Here is a 20,582-nt window from a genome sequence, read left to right on the forward strand (position 1 = left end):
AATATCTTGTAATTTGAACTTTTTGTTAAAATTTCGACATTATAAATGTCTTAGTATTGCATAATTTTCTGTCAAAATTTAGAATTTTGCTGTTTTATGTCGTAACTCTTACTTTTCATCTCATAAATATGACTTAGTATCTCATAATTTCAACTTTTTGTCATAATTTTGACTTTTCATCTCATAAATATGACTATCTCATAATTTTGACCTTTTTATATCATAATTCTTATTTTTATCTCATAAACATGACTTAGTATTGCATAATTTCAACTTTCTGCCATTTGTAAATTTTGATATTTCATCTCTTAAATATGACTTAGTATCTTAAATCCGATGTTTTACGTCATAATTCCTACTTTTCATCTCATAAACATCTTAATATCTTGTCATTTCAATTTTGTCAAATTTTCTTACTAATCATACTTGACTTAATATTGCATAATTTGTCATTATTTTGACATTTCATCTCATAAACATGACTTAGTATTGCATAATTTTATATTTGTCATAATTCTTACTTTTCATCTCATAAACATGACTTAATATCTTGTAATTTGAACTTCTTGTTAAAATTAACATTTGACTCATAAATGTGGCATAATTTTGACATATTTCATCTCTTAAATATGACTTAGTATCTTATCATTTTGATGTTTTACGTCATAATTGCTACTTTTCATCTCATAAACATGACTTAATGTTTTATAATTTTAAGTTTTGACTTATAAATGACTTAGTACTGCATATTTTTTGTTCTTTGTCACTTCTTTATCTCTTAAATATGACTTATTATTTTACTTTTTTGTCATAATTCCTTTCATCTCATAAACATGACTTAATATTGTAATTTCAACTTTTATCAAAATTTTCATTTTCAATTTATCAAAACTTATCATAAATGACTTCTTATTATTCATTTGGACTTTTTATGTTCTAATTATGATGTATTTTCTCATACAATATATAAAACGCTTTTTAAATAAGGTTGAATGCAGCTACTGTACTTCAAATTATGCAAGGCTTAAAGCACGACCCAAAATACAGTCTGGCAGTAGCCTCTTCAACACTGCATTATTATTATTCTTGATCCACAATGACACACGGACTGTGGGAGGAAGGAGCTCTCTAGCAGAGGATGACACACCCCAGCCTACTGCTATCAACATCCTCCATTAAAACACAGCCGTTCTGACCATTCCTTACAACTATAAAGACGAAGAAGAAATTTACAACAACCCATGTATGCTTTTGTACTCATTTTCCAAGAGTTCCTTTTTCAAAGTTCAACATGTGAAGTGACACATAAATAAGTTGAATTTCAAAACAACAGACTATATTCGAACAGAAATAAAGACTCTATCATAGCTATGTCTGTAAAAGTTTCTGGGTTGACACGAAGGTTATACTGGAGTCTTTGTGTATCTCTGAACAGAAACCGAGCATGTGCTGTTATTATTAGCACAACATCTCTCTTTAGCAGCCTTGCATGACTGAGTGGCATTCAATTCTCACAGCAATCTTGCCTGGATCTCTTTCGCTCTTATCTGTAATTCTATTGTAGTCCCTTTTTAAAGGCACTTGTTGCCACAAGGACATTATAGTCTTTACTACGACATAATCTCAGCAGGATTTCGTCAGGGACGTACTGTACTAACGTCTATTTTGAGGTTTCAATGAAAACAATAACTAAACATCTATTTAATCATCTACCCATAAATTCACAATGTGTACTACATGACCTGATAAGACATGCAAATAGTACACACTAGCTTTTTGGGCAAATTCCTGAAAAGACTACGCCACAGCTGATTAGATACTGAGAAAGCAAAGCAAACACAAATCGCTTTGTAATTATTCAAACTGTTTATGGGATGGTTTGATTACTGTGAATTTGAGAAATTAGGGTTAGGATTGGCAAAAAATTATTGGTTGTATGTACAGTCGTGGCCAAAAGTTTTGAGAATTACATAAATCTTGGAAATTGGAAAAGTTGCTGCTTAAGTTTTTATAATAGCAATTTGCATATACTCCAGAATGTAATGAAGAGTGATCAGATGAATTGCATAGTCCTTCTTTGCCATGAAAATTAACTTAATCCCGAAAAAAAAGTAATCTTTTCAGTAATCGTCTCGTTAACTCAGGTGAGAATGTTGACTAGATCAAGGCTGGAGATCATTATGTCAGGCTGATTGGGTTAGAATGGCAGACTTGACATGTTAAAAGGAGGGTGATGCTTGAAATCATTGTTCTTCCATTTTTAACCATGGTGACCTGCAAAGAAATGTGTGCAGCCATCATTGCGTTGCATAAAAATGGCTTCACAGGCAAGGATATTGCACCTAAATCAACAATTTTAGGATCATCAAGAACTTCAAGGAAAGAGGTTCAATTCTTGTTAAGAAGGCTTCAGGGCATCCAGAAAGTCCAGCAAGCGCCAGGATGGTCTCCTAAAGAGGATTGAGCTGCGGGATCAGAGTGCCACCAGTGCAGAGCTTGCTCAGGAATGGCAGCAGGCAGGTGTGAGCGCATCTGACGCACAGTGAGGCGAAGAGTTTTGGAAGATGGCCTGGTGTCAAGAAGGGCAGCAAAGAAGCCACTTCTCTCCAAAGAAAACATCAGGGACAGATTGATCTTCTGCAAAAAGTATGGCGAATGGACTGCTGAGGACTGGGGCAAAGTCATATTCTCAGATGAAGCCTCTTTCCGATTGTTTGGGGCATCTGGAAAAAGGCTTGTCCGGAGAAGAAAAGGTGAGCGCTACAATCAGTCCTGTGTCATGCCAACAGTAAAGCATCCTGAGACCATTCATGTGTGGGGTTGCTTCTCATCCAAGGGAGTGGGCTCACTCACAATTTTGCCCAAAAACACAGCCATGAATAAAGAATGGTACCAAAACACCCTCCAACAGCAACTTCTTCCAACAATCCAACAACAGTTTGGTGAAGAACAATGCATTTTCCAGCACGATGGAGCCATAAGGCAAAAGTGATAACTAAGTGGCTCGGGGACCAAAACGTTGACATTTTGGGTCCATGGCCTGGAAACTCCCCAGATCTTAATCCCATTGAGAACTTGTGGTCAATCCTCAAGAGGCGGGTGGACAAACAAAAACCCACTAATTCTGACAAACTCCAAGAAGTGATTATGAAAGAATGGGTTGCTATCAGTCAGGATTTGGCCCAGAAGTTGACTGAGAGCATGCCCAGTCGAATTGCAGAGGTGCTGAAAAAGAAGAGCCAACACTGCAAATACTGACTCTTTACATAAATGTCATGTAATTGTCGATAAAAGCCTTTGAAACGTATGAAGTGCTTGTAATTATATTTCAGTACATCACAGAAACAACTGAAACAAAGATCTAAAAGCAGTTTAGCAGCAAAATTTGTGAAAACTAATATTTGTGTCATTCTCAAAACTTTTGGCCACGACTGTAGAGTAATGACTCAGTTTGATACCTGCGCTCTTTCTCTCTGACAGACGACTGCTTTCCAGGACTCGTGTATTTGTGATGAGGAATATACTGTTTTAAATGTCCTATCTTTGCTCGAAAGTAGTACTAGTTAAGCTTTTGAGCCACTTACCTGAGCCATAAATGCCAGGTGACTAATAATAAGATCTGCGAGAGAATCAGGTGTGTAAAATACTTGAATAATTTCACTTGATTACTATAATTAAGTATTATTTGTGGTGATTTCCACTTTACTCACATGCAACTTAGTTGCAATCATACTTAAATGCATTTTCCTGAAATGCATGATCAAATTTTTCTTGTTCTAATTAGCGATAGCTGTAGATAATGAAGTTATAATTTTGACTTTTTAAGTCAGAATTTAATTTTTCATTTAGTGAAAGTGTGACAAAAGTATGAATACAAAATAAAAAAATAATTAAAAAACAGACTTTTGAAAACACACCTTTAAGTTAGTGTTAAATTAACATTACAAAAAGTTTAATTCATTGTTAAAGTGTTTTATCGACATCTCAGATTTTGAATGGGTAACCTAAACTTAAAAAAACAATCAAATGTAAAGTTTTAATTACAATTTTAAGTAACTTAAGAACTTTTTTTACTTTTTTACAAAACTAGTCTTAAGTAGTACAGGTATATTTGTAGCAATAGCCAAAAATACATTGTATGGGTCAAATGTAAAAATTTTCTTTTAAGCCAAAAAAAGTTAATGTTCCATGAAAATATTTTGCAAATATTTTCCTACCATTAATGTATCAAACCCTAATTTTTGGTTAGTAATATGCATTGCTAAGAACCTTATTTGGACAACTTTAAAGGCGATTTTCTCAGTATTTTGATTTTTTGCATCATAAATGTCCTAGTATTGCATAATTTTGTTTTTGCCATAATTTTGACTTTTCATCTCATAAATATGACTCTCATAATTTTGACTTTTTATGTCGTAATTCTATCTCATAAACATGACTTACTATCTTGTAATTAACATTTTTTTTGCCATAATTTCGATTTTCATAAACGATTTAGCATTGCATAATTTTGACTTTTCATCTCTTAAATGACTTGTATCTCATAATTTTGACTTTTTATATCATAATGCTTACTTTTTATCTCATAAACATGACTTAGTATCTCATAACTTCAACTGTATTGCATATTTTTGATGTTTTACAGTCATTTTTAATTAGTAATACGCATTGCTAAGAACTTCATTTGGACAACCACAAAGGCAGTTTTCTCAGTATTTTGATTTTTTGCACCCTCAGATTCCAGATTTTCAAATAGTTGTATCTCGGCCAAATATGTATAAATCTCAATTTCAAAAAATTGCCTATTATGACTGGTTTTGCGGTCCAGGGTCACATATAATACTTTACATGTGCTTAATATGTTAGTCAACACATCAAAATAAGTGTACTTCTTTAAAGCATGACAAAAGATTATTAAAATATCATGATTTAAAGTAAACTCTTTGAGTTGACATTATTAAAAAGTACACTTTATTTAAACTAAAAAATGTCAACTTTTATTGAATCCATTGGCATTCTTCTTCTTCTTCTTCTGTTTCTTCTTCCACTCTTGAGTCTATGGCAGCCCATAGAACCGCTTGTGGGAAAGTTGTATAATTTGGCACACTGATAGAGGCCAGTCTCAACATTAACCATAGCAAGTTTGGAGTCTCTAACTCAAAATCTCTAGCGCCAACACTTGTCAAAATTTTCACTTATGTTTATGCTAATAACATTTGAACCGTAGAGAATCAAAATTCTTTTTCTTGTCTCTGAATCTTTGGGTCATGCCGAGTCAAATGGACACCAAAATTTAAAAATCATAAGGTTTCGTTGTTTTTCTATTTTTAATAGTTCGTAAAACCTACTTTTTTAAACTCTTCCTAGACGGTTTGTCTGATTTTCACCAAATTTGGCTCGGCTCATCTTTAAATAATGCTGACATTTTCGAATAATAAAAATGGACGTGAGACTATGTCTCCACAACGGTTTGGCGTATTGAGACCAAACTTGGTGTGTGTTATAACAAGTATGACCTGAGGCTACCTGCAATGTTTCAGCACAGTGCCACCTAGTGGTCAGGAGATATGCTTTTTTTTATTTTATTTTGGGCGGCAGCCATTTTGAATTTTGTCATGAAATGCTATATTTGACAAACACATTGACTATCATTACGAAAAATGCTTATACTTGTAGATTGCATTAGCCTATTGTAATGATATTTTGAAGTGGTCTCAAAATATTCCTTGGGTCATGCCAATTATGCCACAGTTGGCCCATTTTGATTTATCTTGAAAATCTACTCATCCTAGACCGTTAGTCCGATTTTCACCAAAATTGAGTTAGATCATCTTCAGACAATGCTGACAAAAAGTTATGGATTTCATGTTGACAGATGAAACCGTTTTCGTACAGCTCTGCTACAAATATTAGGCTTGATGCCTAAATGACTCTGAGGCTTTATCTCTGCAAAGCTTTGACATAATGACACCAAACTTTGTGTGTGCCATTGTCATCTCACACTAAACACACCACATCGATTTGACAACAGCGCCACCTGTTGGTCAAACGTGATAAGCCGTGATAATTAAATCATATTACTAGCAGTTCTACGTTACTTTTCTGTCATTTTGATTAAAATCATCTTACAATGGCTTCCTTTACTCATTGCTCCAGTTGGTCTGGTGCTCAATGCCATCCTTAGCTCCTAATTTTCCCTTTGGTTTGCTGTTTGCAGCTATATTTTCATTTGTTATATTATCTGCAAGTAGTTTTATGTATGCTTTTAAGACCTGAAGTACACTAAAAGTGCATATGCAACACAATTAAGCACACTTCTTTTTCACAAGGGGATGTTTTACCTTCAAATTGTGCATTTCAGTATAAATTCATACAAAAATGGCAACTTGTACAGTACACATACAAATTCTCGTGATCTCAGGTTGGAAACAGTTGAACACAGCTTTCATTGAGTAAATAAAGCTTCACAAATTAAATCTAGAAATAAATAAAGCTCAACAGCATAATGGCCCGTGTTGGGGTGAAATCATCTGTATCAGCTTTCAAAGCTAGTGCAAATGTATAAACTTATCTAGCATGAGTAAGACAATCCAGACAATTTTGAGTCAGCGGTGAATAATGTTCCACCCCAGAGGACAGATTCCCACCCATCTGTACTGCGCCTTTCCTTGTAAGGTGTGTGCTGCCCATATAGAGGAGTCTAGAGACTCCCTCGGTCCAGGTCAGTGAAGGGGCTGAGGGTGTACAGGAGGGGAGGCTCTGACAGAGTGCTTCTTTGTGTGGGTACAGGAAGAGACCACGCCCCCTCAGTCTTAAACCACACACCCTTTGGCCATGACATCATAGCCAATAGTTAGGCAGAGCAAGAATTTTGACTCCTGGGGACAGACAGAAGAGAGGGAGGCATTGTAGGAGAACGGACGGAAGCGGAGCGGCCGGTGGTGTGGGGTGAGTGAAGCATGCGGGACACACACACACATGAGGAAGAGGGGCGGGGGTGGAAGAAGTGGCCAGGAAAAGCCCTGCGTTGTGTTGTCCTGGGCAGGGTTTCACTAGGTCTCCTCAAAGGTTTATAGCTTGAGGTGTTGGAGGACGACTGCTTCTCAGATTTGACAACGGGACACTCAGGAACTTTAGAGCCTGTGCTGAGATTTTATTTTTCATAAAGTGGATCTGTAATTTGGTGGGAGACATTTGTTTACAAATTTGGAGAAGTATGAAAAAGGTAGGAACTCTTGGGTATTCGAGTTTCGACATCCAAATGAAGAAAGCCTAGTTTCAGATTCGTTTGGAGTATGAGAAAAGTGTCTTTGTTTCAGTTTCAGTTGTATTTCATTATGTACACTGCAAAAATGCTTTTCTTACTTAGATTTTTTGTCTTGTTTCCAGGCAAAATATCTCAAAATTCTTACATCAAGAAGGATTTTCTAGACGAGTAAAAATTGTCAGATTATTTAGCTTGTTTCAAGCAAAAACACACTTAATTTTGACTTGTTTTTTTCTGAAACAAGACAATAAATTTTACCCATCTAGAAAATCCTTCTTGATTTAAGAACTTTTTGATATTTTGGCTGGAAACAAGAAAAAAATCTAAGTAAGAAGTGTATCAGCTATGTGAGAAAAAAAGGAAAATGATTGTTGACATACAGTAAGAGTAAACATTCTTAAAAAATAAGATGTGGTTCCATCAAGAACATTTAACATCCAAACAAAAAGTTTTTTATAGTGTAAAAATGATCTCTGAAAGGTTTTTTGGGGAACCAAAATTGGTTCTTTTATGGTTGAGTTTGAGTTGAGTTGAATTTGATTAGGATATTAAGTAAAGATCATGTTCCATGAAAATATTTTGCAAATATTTTCCTAACATTAATCTATCAAAACCTAATTTTTGGTTAGTAATATGCATTTGATAAGAACTTTAGTTGGACAACCTTTTTTCTCAGTATTTAGATTTTTTGACCCATCAGATTCCAGATTTTCAAATAGTTGTATTTCAGCCAAATATGTATAAATCTCAAATTTAAAAAAATTGACCCTTATGACTGGTTTTGAATTTAACATCCAAGGAAACTCTCTGTTCCACAAAAGGTTCTTTATAGTGTAAAATTGTTCTTTCAAGAACTGATCACTGATTCTTTGAGGAACCAAAATTTTTTCTTTTATGGTTGAGTTTGAGAAATTGCTAAGATGTCTTCTGAAACTTTAACAACCCTAGAAAAGAGTAATAGATTTAAAAAGGTATTTGAGTTTAGACATCTGGGCCTAAATGTAGAAAGCCTAGTTTCAGATTTATTTTGAGTATGAGAAAAGTGATTGCACATTCAGGGCTCAAGAGATTCAACTGAGGTCTAAGTTGTGTTTCATTTATGTATTTACATTCTTGGAAATAAAGGTTCTTTATGCTTCTGTGGTTCCATGAAGAACATTTAACATCCAAAGAAACTTTGTGTTTTTATAGTGTAAAATTGTTCTGATCACTGATTCTTTGAGTTGAGTTGAATTTGAGAAATTGCTAAGATGTTTTCTGAAACTTTAATAGTAAAAAAGTAATAGTTTTAAAATGCATTTATTTTATACTAAGTAATAGTTCAAGTCTATTAACGTATGTACTGACATATCACTTGAGATATCAAGCCTAAAATATGTTTTAATGTCACTAGTATATATTTAGTTAGACTTCAGCACTACAATTAAAGTGCATTAAATACAAAATTAGTTGTTCCAATTTAGCAGACACTAAACATACCAGTTTAGTATACTAAAAGTAATACACTTAGCATGAAATAAATGTATTTTAAATACATTTTAATATATTTATTGTTCACTAGGGAAGCAGGCACATTAATTAAAAGTCTCTTTTTGCTTTTTATTGAATCCAGTTGAGCAATGATTGAGATTATTCAATATTTTGAACTTAAGCGTTCTCTGTCTGCACTGGGAGAGTTAATAATCCTATTTCAGGAGTCTTTCATCAGCAATATGGTGTGATGGTTCTGTCTGTACCAACTGTGAGCTGCTGAAAGTCATACTGAACAGAGGCATCTTGCGTAACCGTTAAAAATTAGGAATTTCTCTTGTTTTTTACTTGTTTGGATGGCTAAAAAAAACATATTTTGAACCAACCAAGTGACCAAATGATAAAACAAACTTTTTCGGGTTGTCAAACATTAGTGGAACATGTTCATATTGTGATAAACACTCAACTACAGTGCCTTGCAAAAGTATTCATACCCCTTCATTTTTTTCACATTTTGTTTTGTTGCAGCATTATGTTAAACTGCTTTAAATAAGTTTTTCCCCACATCAGTTTACACCCCATACACCATAATAATGACAAAGCAAAAAACAGATTAGCAAATTTTACAAATTTATTAAAAATAAAACACTGAAATAAGTACATTGCATAAGTATTCATACCCTTAACTCATACATAGTTGAAGCACCTTTACAGCCTCAAGTCTTTTTGGGTCTGATGTGACAAGCTTTGCACATCTGCATTTGGCAATTATCTGCCATTCTTTGTCTCACCTTTTCACCTCTCCATCTCTGTCAGCTTGGATGGGGGCTGGCAGACATTTTCTAGAGTCCTAGTTGTTCCAGTCGTCTTCCATTATGGAGAATGCTTCTGTCAACCTTCAATGCAGCAGATTTTTTTCTGAACTCTTCTCTAGATCATTGCCTTAACACAAGTCTGTCAGTGAGCTCTACAGGCAGTTATCTTGACCTCAGGACTTGGTTTTTGCTCTGATATGCATTTTCAGCTGTTAGACCTTTTCTGAGAGGTGTGTGTCTTTCTAAATCAGACTCATTCAAATGAATTTGCCACAGTTTAACTCCAATCGAAGTGTAGTATCATCTAGAAGTAATATGAATGCTCCTGAGCTAAATTTCGAGTGTCCCAGAAAAGGGTATGAACACTTATGCAACAGGATCTTTTCACTTTTTTATTTATAATACATTTGCAAAGTTGTTACAAACCTGTTTTGTGCTTTGTCATTATGGTGTATGAGATGTAGATTGATGTGGAAAAAAGTAATTTAAAGCAGTTTAACATAATGCTGCAACAAAACAAAATGTGAAAAAAATGAAGGGGTATGAATACTTTTGCAAGGCACTGTACATCTGTGTACCCGAGTTAAAAAAAAAAAATACATTATACCTTCATTAAATATCACTTGGAGAACAGACATTGGTAGTTAATGCCTCTTATTCAAATGCAATCCATAAGAAACATTCATGCATTTCTAAACATTGGGAAAAAACTTTTTTGGGCCACTCTTTTGAAAGAGAAAGTAGGCCCAAATGTATCAAACTGGCTCAGTTGTGTTAACTGCGTTTGTCTGTCTGACTAACTGCTTCCAGATGCTGTTAGAACAAGCCGAGTGTCACATAGGCACCCATAGACTAGATTCAGTAAATGTGAAATGAAAAATGCTAGGCACCATGCCCTTAAACACATTAAGTTGTATAAATATACAAGGAGTTTATCTCCATCCATCTTGGTCTGTTTGCAGGTTTATATACACATTCAGATGCACACACAGTTTAATTACGTGAGGCAGGGTTGTGTATCCTTCATCACTTCTATTAGACTGCCGGAGCCTGGAAGACAGCTGAACTATGCCGGGAATGTCAGAGGGGGTTTAGAGGAACATCCGTAGAGAGTGTGTGTTCGCCTGTTCCTGATGTCCCTCATATATGACCACTCAAGGCCACAGACTCCACTGAAGAGATGTACTTCCACTGCAAAGATAGCTGAGAATGGCTCATTGAAAAGAGAAAATTAATTACCCAGACGGTTTAGTCATCATTTACTCAGCCTCAAGTTGTTCCAGACTTGTATGAGTCTTCATACAGATATTCAAAAGAAGATATTCTGAAGAATGTTGGTAACCAAATGAGTTCAAATCTCTACAACTACAGTATCTGAGATCGTATTTGTGGTTTCTTCTTTCCTGTGGGAGAGTTGGTTGGTAGTGAAAGAGAGGAAACGGAGAGGGAAACGCCACGTGTTGTGCTTTAAATGCTTGATTTGTGCTTGATTGTTCGCCTGCTGTGATGAAGTGCTTGAATGGGACACATGTGGCTGCTTTAAATACAAGACAACAAGGCGGTTCTAAGATTTGAACCCAAAAGACAGAAAAAATAAAATAAAACCCATGACCCTGGACCACAAAAACAGTCATAAGGGTCAGTTTTTTCAAATGTCATCTGAAAGCTAAATAGGTTTTCCATTGTTTTATGGTTTGTTAGGATAGGACATTATTACTAATCAAAAATTAGGTTTTGATATATTTACGGTAAGAAACTTACAAAATATCTTTACGGAACATGATCTTAACCCCTTAACTGTCATTTTTTTAAATAGGCATGAAAGTGCACTCTCCAAACTTCAGTTGTTGTAATTCATGAACACTTTGGAATACAGATCTAAGGTTGGTCTCTTTTTTTCAAAAGAATAAAGTATCAACAAATTATAGAAGTTTAAATTTACAGTAAAAAAATGCACTGTACAATTTTTATTATATTTTATATAAAATACATATTTTACATAACAGGTTTTATCCTAAATTTGATCTCAAATTGAAGCCTCACATCTAGATAAGTTATGTTCCAAATTTGAAGTTGATATGAAAAAAATTAAGGTTCCTGTGAAAGTTTGTTTAGGGCGTTATGCCATAAACAGCCACCGGGTGCCATCCAAATGCCATATATTTTTTTATGCATTTTTCTGTCACAAAAGTCTATTTTTTTTTTCTGAAAATCTTCAATCTATCACAAAATATGAAATCCTGAGACTCAGACCTTTCCAATGATATGTTTTTTGTCAAGATTGTAAAAAGTTGTGATTCTAAAAGACCGTAATGCATTTTGTAATATGACACCGCTAAGGGGGAGGAGACCGCCAAATGATTTTAAAGTACCATTTCCATGGTAAGGCAATGTCCATTTTTCAAAATGGTTTTCACAGGATGATTCTTGAGCTTCTAAGCTTTCAAATGATATATAATTTATGATGGTTACTAAAAAAAATGATAGAGAAAAAGGACAACGGAAAAAAGAGTGCCAAGCGTCCAACAGGTGGGACGGTGACAGTTAAGGGGTTAATATCCTAAGGATTTTTGGCATAAAAGAAAAATGTATCATTTTGACCCAAACAGTGTATTGTTGGCTATAAATATACCCATGCTACTTAAGACTGGTTTTGTGGTCCAGGGTCCAAATACAGATGGGTACAGCACACAATAAGGTCCAACTAACATTGTATTGTCCTTCAGGTGGACCCATGAAGTTTAGCTATGGCTCAATCTAAAAGAGCAACTTATGAAAGATAGGGCATCCAAACTGGGATCGATGGATTCAACCATCATTTTAGGGTAACTTTTGTTAGCAGTAGTAATGGCAGCAGACAGAATCCTCCTTTGATTTACAGACAGTGACATTGCAGAGTCATCAAGTAAAAGAAAAAAATAGTGGGTTATTTGGGATCTGAGTCTTCAGAAGATCTGCCAACAAGTTTTGAACTGAGGACTGAGAACAGTCCCAAAACTTATGCATTTACAGTTGAGGTCAAAATTTGCATTCCCCTTTCAGAATCTGCAAAATGTTAATTCTTTTACCGAAATAAGAGGGATCATAGGAAATGCATGTTGTTTTTTATTTAGTACTGACCTGAATAAGGTATTTCACATAAAAGATGTTTACATATAGTCCACAAGAAAAAATAATAGTTGAACTTATAAAAATGACCCAATTCAAAAGTTTACATTCGCTTGATTGTTACCTGAATGATCCACAGCTGTGTTTTATGTTTATTGTTTTTGTTTTGATAGTTGTTCATGAGTCTCTTGTTTGTCCTGAACAGTTAAACCGTCTGCTGTTCTTCAGAAAAATCCTTCAGGTCCCACAGATGTTTTGGTTATCCAGCATTTTTGTGTATTTACACCCTTTCCAACAATGACTGTATGATTTTGAGATCCATCTTTTCACACTGAGGACAACTGAGGGACTCATATGCAACTATTACAGAAGGTTCACAGAAACACTCACTGATGCTTCAGAAGAAAAAAAATATGCATTACAGTTTTTCTCAATTGCTAAAACACTATAACCAGTCTTTTGAACTAAAATTTCAAAACTATAACGCCATTTTTGAAAAAGCACACCCATTTCCCTAAACTATAAACACTATTCCCTGCTTTGACACATGAGTTATATTTGGTGAACTGTTACTTCAAAACTCTACACACAAATCCCTACATTTCTCAGTGCTTACACCATGAGGTCATTTAGAAAGCACAAGCATTCAATATTGTTCACTCAAGTCTGCGAAGTTTGAGCTCAATTAGCACACAATTACCCAACTGGAAACACTAGGAGTCAAAATTTAGCACACACCAATCAGAACCTTCGATGGAGATAAAAGGATAAAAGTTTTTCTCACTTTGGTGCATTTCTCAGATCAGAAATGAAATATACATTTGTCTGCAGTTTCCTACATTATCAGTTGCTATTGTCATGTTGCTCAAAATGTATTATATACTGTAGTTCTCTGTGCAATAGTCTTACCCCTCAAAACATCAAGTCATTAGCTCATCGTATAAATCATTACCTAAATGCAAAATTTTTGATCTAGTTGTCCTAAACTGTCAATCATATATTCTACACATTTCAATTAGACTTTTTGTAAATTTGCCATGAATTATTCAAGTGAATCTTGACTTTCACTAATGAAGATAATATAGATCAACCAATGATAAAGCAGTTCTCTGAAATAGATCAAAGGTACATCTCATGAACCTTCCATTGGAAAGCATATAGACAGAGGACAACACAGGAGTTACAAATTCTGACAGTGGACTTTCTTATTTTTATTTTCACCTTTGTGCCCATATTTCTTCTTTTTTTTTCTGTTTCACAATGACGCTGTGTGCTTTTATTTTATTTTTTTATTTTTTGTCAGACCACTAGTACAAGTGTAACTGTGAATCCTATCCAGTCTTTTTCAATCAATATCCCACATACAGTAATGTGTAATTTTGAAGAGGAAGAGTAGGAGGTGAAAGAGGAAGAGGAGGAGGAGAAGGAGGACGATGACGACAACAACATGGAAGAGACAGAGGAAGAGCAAGGGCAAGAAGACAAGCAGTCTCATATAGTTTAGTTGATGAGTGCCAGGGTTGGATCAGGCATGCAAGAGGATTTTACCCCTGGCCAGGGCTAATTTAGCCTGTGATGCTGAAGAGGTTCTTTGGCCTGTCCCAGACCAAAGACAGGATGCTGGGCAGAATAATTATTTTGTTGTTTTTTGCTGTTTTGTACTGTACTCTACAGTACATTAAATTAAGGAATAAAACACTTGCAAAGGAATAGATTTGTTGTGTTCATCATGTGAAAAGTTCTTTATTTGTATTGTTTTTGTAGTATTGTTTTGAATTTATCTCATCAGTGTGTAAAACTGTTTTGTAGTGTGTTTGTTTTTGAGGATCTGTGTGTCATGTCTGAAAGCAAAGTTTGGTTTTTCAGCAAGATTGAATTGTTTTGAGTGGAGAGCTTCATTTTGACCTCAATATAGGAAGTTTGGGGAAATGAGTTAGGAGTTGTGGATTTGTGTTTAGAGTTTCGCAAATAAGAGGCATAATTTCAAGAAATGTGTTTAAGCAATTGAGAAAAACTGTAAGAGCCAGGGGTGAAAACTTTTGAACAGTATGCAGATTTTGAACCTTCTTTAATAGTTGCATATGAATGCCTCAGTTGTCCTCAGTGTGAAAAGACGGATCTCAAAATCATACAGTCATTGTTGGAAAGGGTTCAAATACACAAAAATGCTGGATAACCAAAGAATTTGTGGGACCTGAAGGATTTTTCTGAAGAACAGCAGCTGTTCAGGACAAATCAAGTGTATGTAAACTTTTGAACGCGGTCATGAACGGGGTAACAACATTAATGTTAAATATTTTATTCAGGTCGGTACTAAATAAAAATAACATGCATTTTATATGATCCCTCTTATTTTGGTCAAATAATGAACATTTCACAGATTCAGCAAGGTTTATGTAAACTTTTGACTTCAACTGTATGTACCAAGACTTGTGCTGCTACACAGATGACAAAAAAGGTTCAGGGTGTGTTTTCATCTTATAATATAAACAAGAAGTTTCATATTCCTTACCAATTAACTTTGTCATCATGATTCATAAATTATACTCTCCATAGTGGAATCTATCAAAGAAATTTGCTTAAAGAAAATGAATATATTTTGTAGAACATTATTTGTTCTGTTTTCTAAATTTGTTTATTATGCAATTGTCATTACCAGCAAACTGAAGTATGAAGGTTTAATTTATGAGCATTATGAATTGCTTTGTCGATAATTTGTCAGACCATTCTTGCATAAGAAATGGTGGATTGAATTAACCATTTTACAAATAATTTGTGTAAGTGCTGTGCTCAAATCAAAGAGATAAACATTCACTCTGTCCGTAAATCTATCTTAGTCTGTTTTTCACAGCTTCAGGGGAGTTCACATGACTTCCTAATGTCATTATTTAGTAAGAGTTTGGGCTGAAAGCTCACAAAACACACCCTGAGGGGAAGGGTGGTCTGTGTGACTGAAGAAAGGGGTCTTATGCCACATTAAAGACATCATGTGACACTGCCTGCTACCCATAACAACTCCAGTTTGAGATAAGAAGGAAGTTATTAACACTGTTTGATTCGTTTAAACAGCCTTTTTGGATTCTTTTAAGAATATGCAACCGGTGACTTTGTACGAATCGTACAGTTTTTAGAATAAAAATATCTAATGATGTAATAGAAGTTTTGTTCCACCCAGTGCTTAAACAGGAATAGGTTTACTTTATGTGGCAATGAACACACCATCACCTGAAATAGCACTGGCTTTGAGCTAAATATAAAGTTATTTCAAACCAAATTCCTCTTTTCTAGGCTGTCCAGTAAAAATAACATCTCCATGCTTCACTCCCACTAGTTTGTTATGCTTTTCCATTTATGGCAGGTTATATTATTGCTCTTGTTAACAGGTCTCTGACTAGCCTTTTCGGGAACACTGACTTTTAAACAACAGCAAACAAGTGAAATTGCTCAGGCATGCATGCTTACCTCTAAAACATAAATGCTGAGCAAACAAACAGAATTCCTGCAATGGCCCCTGTTTACTAGAGAATACAGCACTATGGTTTGGTTCAGTAAAATTGCACTTTGCAGGACTTACAAGCACATTTTTAGTATCTTATATTGATACAGTGGTTTTGTACGTTAAACGTTTGCTAAATGTTTTCTGGAGTACTGTTTACTTAGGTTTGTGGCATTCGCAACTTGGAACCAACATCAGCAAAAGAATTTCATGCAGTTGGAAGAGCAAACCAGCATACCATATTTGTAGCCAACATTAAACAAGAAAGCATAAAATATAAACTCATGTAGACTAATAAAACTTTTAGAATCTTGAGCACTGAAAATGATCTCAGATGTAAATAAAAAAAAGGACTGTCCCATCTGGTGAATGAGCAGCAATGAGAGCAAAGCTCGGTGTAATAAGTGGTATTTCCCCCTGAGGAGACCATGCAGTGCTTCATTCTGCAAATGCTTCTCAACCATCTCCCACAGGGTTACTAGACCACTTAAAGGTTTCAGTACCAGATCCATGAAATAGAAGAACCCCTGCAATTATTCCTTTGTAAACAAAGAATGTCTGCATAGTCTAGACATCTGTGTTTTCTTTTAGTAAATAACTAGGGCCTATTACCCACTTACACCTATTAGACATGGAGGGGCGTAAAGTAAACCAGAGCATGCAAAACCTTCTCTTTTCTCTTTTTCTTTTAGTGTTTTCTTCAAATTAGCCTGTGAATAATCTGTGTTTCTTATGAGTTGAGCACAAACCATTACAGCCTTGATTATCTATGATGTTCCAGTAACTTAACCCTTAGAGCAATGCAAGGTCATAGGTTTAATACTTAGAAAATCAGATGTAGCTTGGTTTGGATGAATGCCTCTGCCAAGTGCATGTATGTAAATCCTCCCAGCAAATGGAAGAAAAGATAAGCATAAATTCCAATAACTTGCAGTGGGTGTGTTAATGGGATACTAAGTTGGTCCATGTTTTCCTATCACTTGAGACTTATGCAACTCCGTTATACCATTGCCGAGTAGACCTCTGAAGAGAAGACCTTAAATTATTAATACTCAGGATCAGATAGCACAGGTCAGAGTTCAACAAACCCATTATCTTCCACATCTTATCACAGTCTACCTATATTATGCATGATGGTCACGTGCAATATTTCCCTTTTGGATGTTGCTTTGTTCTCTGATGTTCATACAATTGGCAGTGTAGCAACCAATATAACTGGGGTCCCTTTAACTTTGGAAATTTTTCATAAGGTACACACAATGCATACAGTACTTAAGCAAACTAAGTACTTGGTTTGGTGCAGGGGTCCATCCGTGCACATATTTGGCCATTGCATTATCTTATACTATTTGAAACTATGCCCTTTTGCATGCAAAGACACAAATTATAGATCATAAAGAGCTGTGCTGCAATTTCATTCATATCAGCAGCAAGAGTTCACAAGAACTACATCCCAGAGCACCTTAAACTGACTTAAGTGTGGATTACATGTGCACACACAAGTTCAGAAAACTGTATTCAAGCCATCCAAACCAACCAACCAACCAAACACTGATGTCAAACAAACCCAGTTGTGCAGCAATAGTGCTATTTAATGTCTTAAAGAGTTAGTTCACCCAAAAATGAAAATTCTGTCATTAATTACTCACCCTCATTCTGTTCCAAAGGTGTAAGTCAAGATTTTTTTTTTTTTTTTTGATGAAATCCAAGAGCTTTCTGGCCCTCCATAGACAGCAAGGGTCCTACCGTGGTCAAGGCCCAGAAAGGTACCAAGAACATTGACAAAATAATCCGAGTGACATCAGTGGTTCAATCTTAATTTTATGAAGCTACAAGAATACTTTCTGTGCAGAAAGAAAACAAAAATAACGACTTCTCTGCGTCACATTGATGCACAGGAGAAGAATTGTTAAATGAAGTCATTATTTTTGTTTTCTTTGCATAAAAAGTATTCTCGTAGCTTGCTGTTGAGCCACTGATGTCACATGTTCTTGGTACCTTTCTTGGCCTTAAATGTGGAAAGACAGTTGTTGTCTATGCAGAGTGAGAGAGCTCTCGGATTTCATTAAAAGTATCTCAATTTGTGCTCTAAAGATGAACAAAGACCTACGGGTTTGATGCCCAATGCCCATCCCTAATGTAGTGTATAATGTGAAGAACACGCATAAAGTGCATGTTTAGACTAATGTGACCTCTGTCTTTATTTCCGCAGAAGTCCCCTGCACTCTCAGATGATGACAGTGAGCTGAAAAGAGAGAGAAGCCTCAAGACTGTGAGTTTTTTCGATTCTGTGAGTCTGATATCCGGTGGCGAGAGCAGTATGGAGCTTGAAGTTAAGTCCGAAACCCAGCAAAATTATGTGAGCAGTGGGCAGACCAGAGTGAGACATGGAGGAGAAGGACTGGACAGTGAAGTTGCAAAGGAAATCCTTTACCTGGATGAGGTCCTTGAGGCCAACTGTTGTGACCCCAGGGCAGAAATGACTTCAAATGGGACAAGTTCCCCTGATATGAAGTCAATTAGAGTTCATGGAACTGGACCATCTGTGCGTACTTGTGACACATCTCCCTCATACCACCATGAAGTTGTTTTAGAAGGGAAAAAACAGACCACTTTTGTTGATGATAACTTCAACACCAAACCCAATGGTCATGCAACGGACTATACAAGATCACCCGAGTCACCTAGGACAGCAATGAAGAAAGAAGCACGTTTTGAGCTCCGACCATTTCATGAAGAGAAGAAACCATCTAAGCTATTTGACCCCCCAAATGAGAAAGAAGTTCGGGTGAAAAAGGTCAGACCCTCGGAGGAGATTGCAGAGCTAGAGAGGGAAAGGCTAGAACTCATTCGAGGTCAAGCAGTCAAGAAAAATCCGGGAATTGCAGCAAAATGGTGGAACCCACCTCAGGAGAAGACACTGGAAGAAGAGCTGGAACCAGAGCAGCTGGAGTCGCTTCGAAAATATGAGGAGAGGAAGCAGATGAGAACAGAATACCACCGTATGCCACAAGCTGCACCCAGACAGACCACCTCCTTTATCCAACCTGAAATGGGAAACAGGGAGGATGTTGTTATGGAGGAGATTGACTTTTCTGCAGCACGCAAGCAATTTCTGCAGATGGAACATAGCAAGCAGCCCACAGCGCCTAAGAGGAATGTGGCACCACAGCTTTACTCTGCCAAACCTTTCTTCAGGACTCCAGAGGTCACGCATGTAGAGAGGCCATTTGGTTCTGTCACAGTTGCCAATCAAGAAGGGGTCACATTCTACGATGGAAGTGAAGTCACAACAGTCAAAGCCGAAAAGATTTACTACTCTGGAGAATCTCCCACACCACCCAAAGATGGATTCGCTCAGAACGAGTTGAAAGATGATGAATTTACTTGTGCCCGGGCAGTGATGACCATTGTGAAGGATGAGGATTCTGATTTGTGTCAACGCTCTTTGAACAGCTCCTACCATATGGAGGAAATCGACTCTGGGTTGGATGACCTATCCCTGCGGTCTCAAGACACCACTGTACTTGAGACGCTCTCCAATGACTTCAGTATGGACAACATAAGCGACAGCGGTGCGTCAAATGAGACCATGAGTGCCTATTTGGAAAACTCTCTTGGGGAGTACTCTTTTCCCTCAACTCCAATGGCCACTACACCAATCAATGGAAAACATGAAAGTGGAATCAAATCTCCAGGTGAACAGAGTGGGTCTTATCAGGCGGATGGCTTGACGGAAGAAGAGTTGGAATACCACGCTGGTATTCTTGTTCAAAACGCAATCCAGCAAGCCATTGCTCAGCAGAATGACAAATGGGAGCCTCTTCAGGCCACACAGCATTCGTCCCCCATCCCCGAGAGACATGTGGAGAGTATTGAACCACAACCACAACCCCTAGTGGAGAGATCTGCTGTCACACCACCTCCTAAAGTGCCATCCCCGCTGGAGAAGAAGAAAACAATTGCTCCTCAAATAACTGTAGTCCAAGCTGCCCCAGTTATCCCAGTGAACACTTACAAACCACCAAGTCCCTCTCCGCCACCAAGTGAGAAATCAGAATTCAGCTACTTCAGTAAGTACTCTGAGGCAGCAGAGCTCAGGAGCACCGCAGCTGTCACTCGTTCTCAGGAAACAGAAGTCACCTCAGGACCGTTTAAGCTGCGTTCACGCAAACAGAGGACCCTGTCCATGATCGAAGAGGAGATTCGGGCAGCCCAAGAGCGTGAGGAAGAGTTGAAGAGACAACGACAGGCACAAACATTGCATCCGCCTCGTACACAGAAGCTGAAGACCAACACCCAGCCAAACAAGCTGGTCCTTCCTGGGAAGACAGCACCAGGTATGATTATATCTAACCACTGTGTGCAATCATTGCAGCAATAATTGAACACTTAGGATATGTGTGAAACTTTATTTGATGGCTCT

The 20,582-nt window shown here is 36.5% G+C and overlaps 1 protein-coding gene across 4 annotated transcripts in view; it reads left to right on the forward strand.

Annotated features, from left to right (window-relative positions):
- palm2akap2 (PALM2 and AKAP2 fusion) overlaps window positions 1–20,582 on the forward strand; it is a 148,202-nt gene that overhangs the window by 112,267 nt on the left and 15,353 nt on the right. For 3 of the 4 annotated variants that reach the window (XM_073830116.1, XM_073830118.1, XM_073830117.1), the window contains one exon: window positions 18,369–20,496. In XM_073830116.1, coding sequence (XP_073686217.1) covers window positions 18,369–20,496 — 2,128 coding nt within the window. Of the gene's footprint in view, window positions 1–7,084; window positions 7,226–18,368; window positions 20,497–20,582 lie in introns of those variants that run through there. The other variant, XM_073830119.1, reaches the window with a different exon arrangement.

The sequence above is a fragment of the Garra rufa genome, chromosome 23, assembly GCF_049309525.1.
Source record: "Garra rufa chromosome 23, GarRuf1.0, whole genome shotgun sequence".
NCBI lineage: Eukaryota > Metazoa > Chordata > Actinopteri > Cypriniformes > Cyprinidae > Garra > Garra rufa.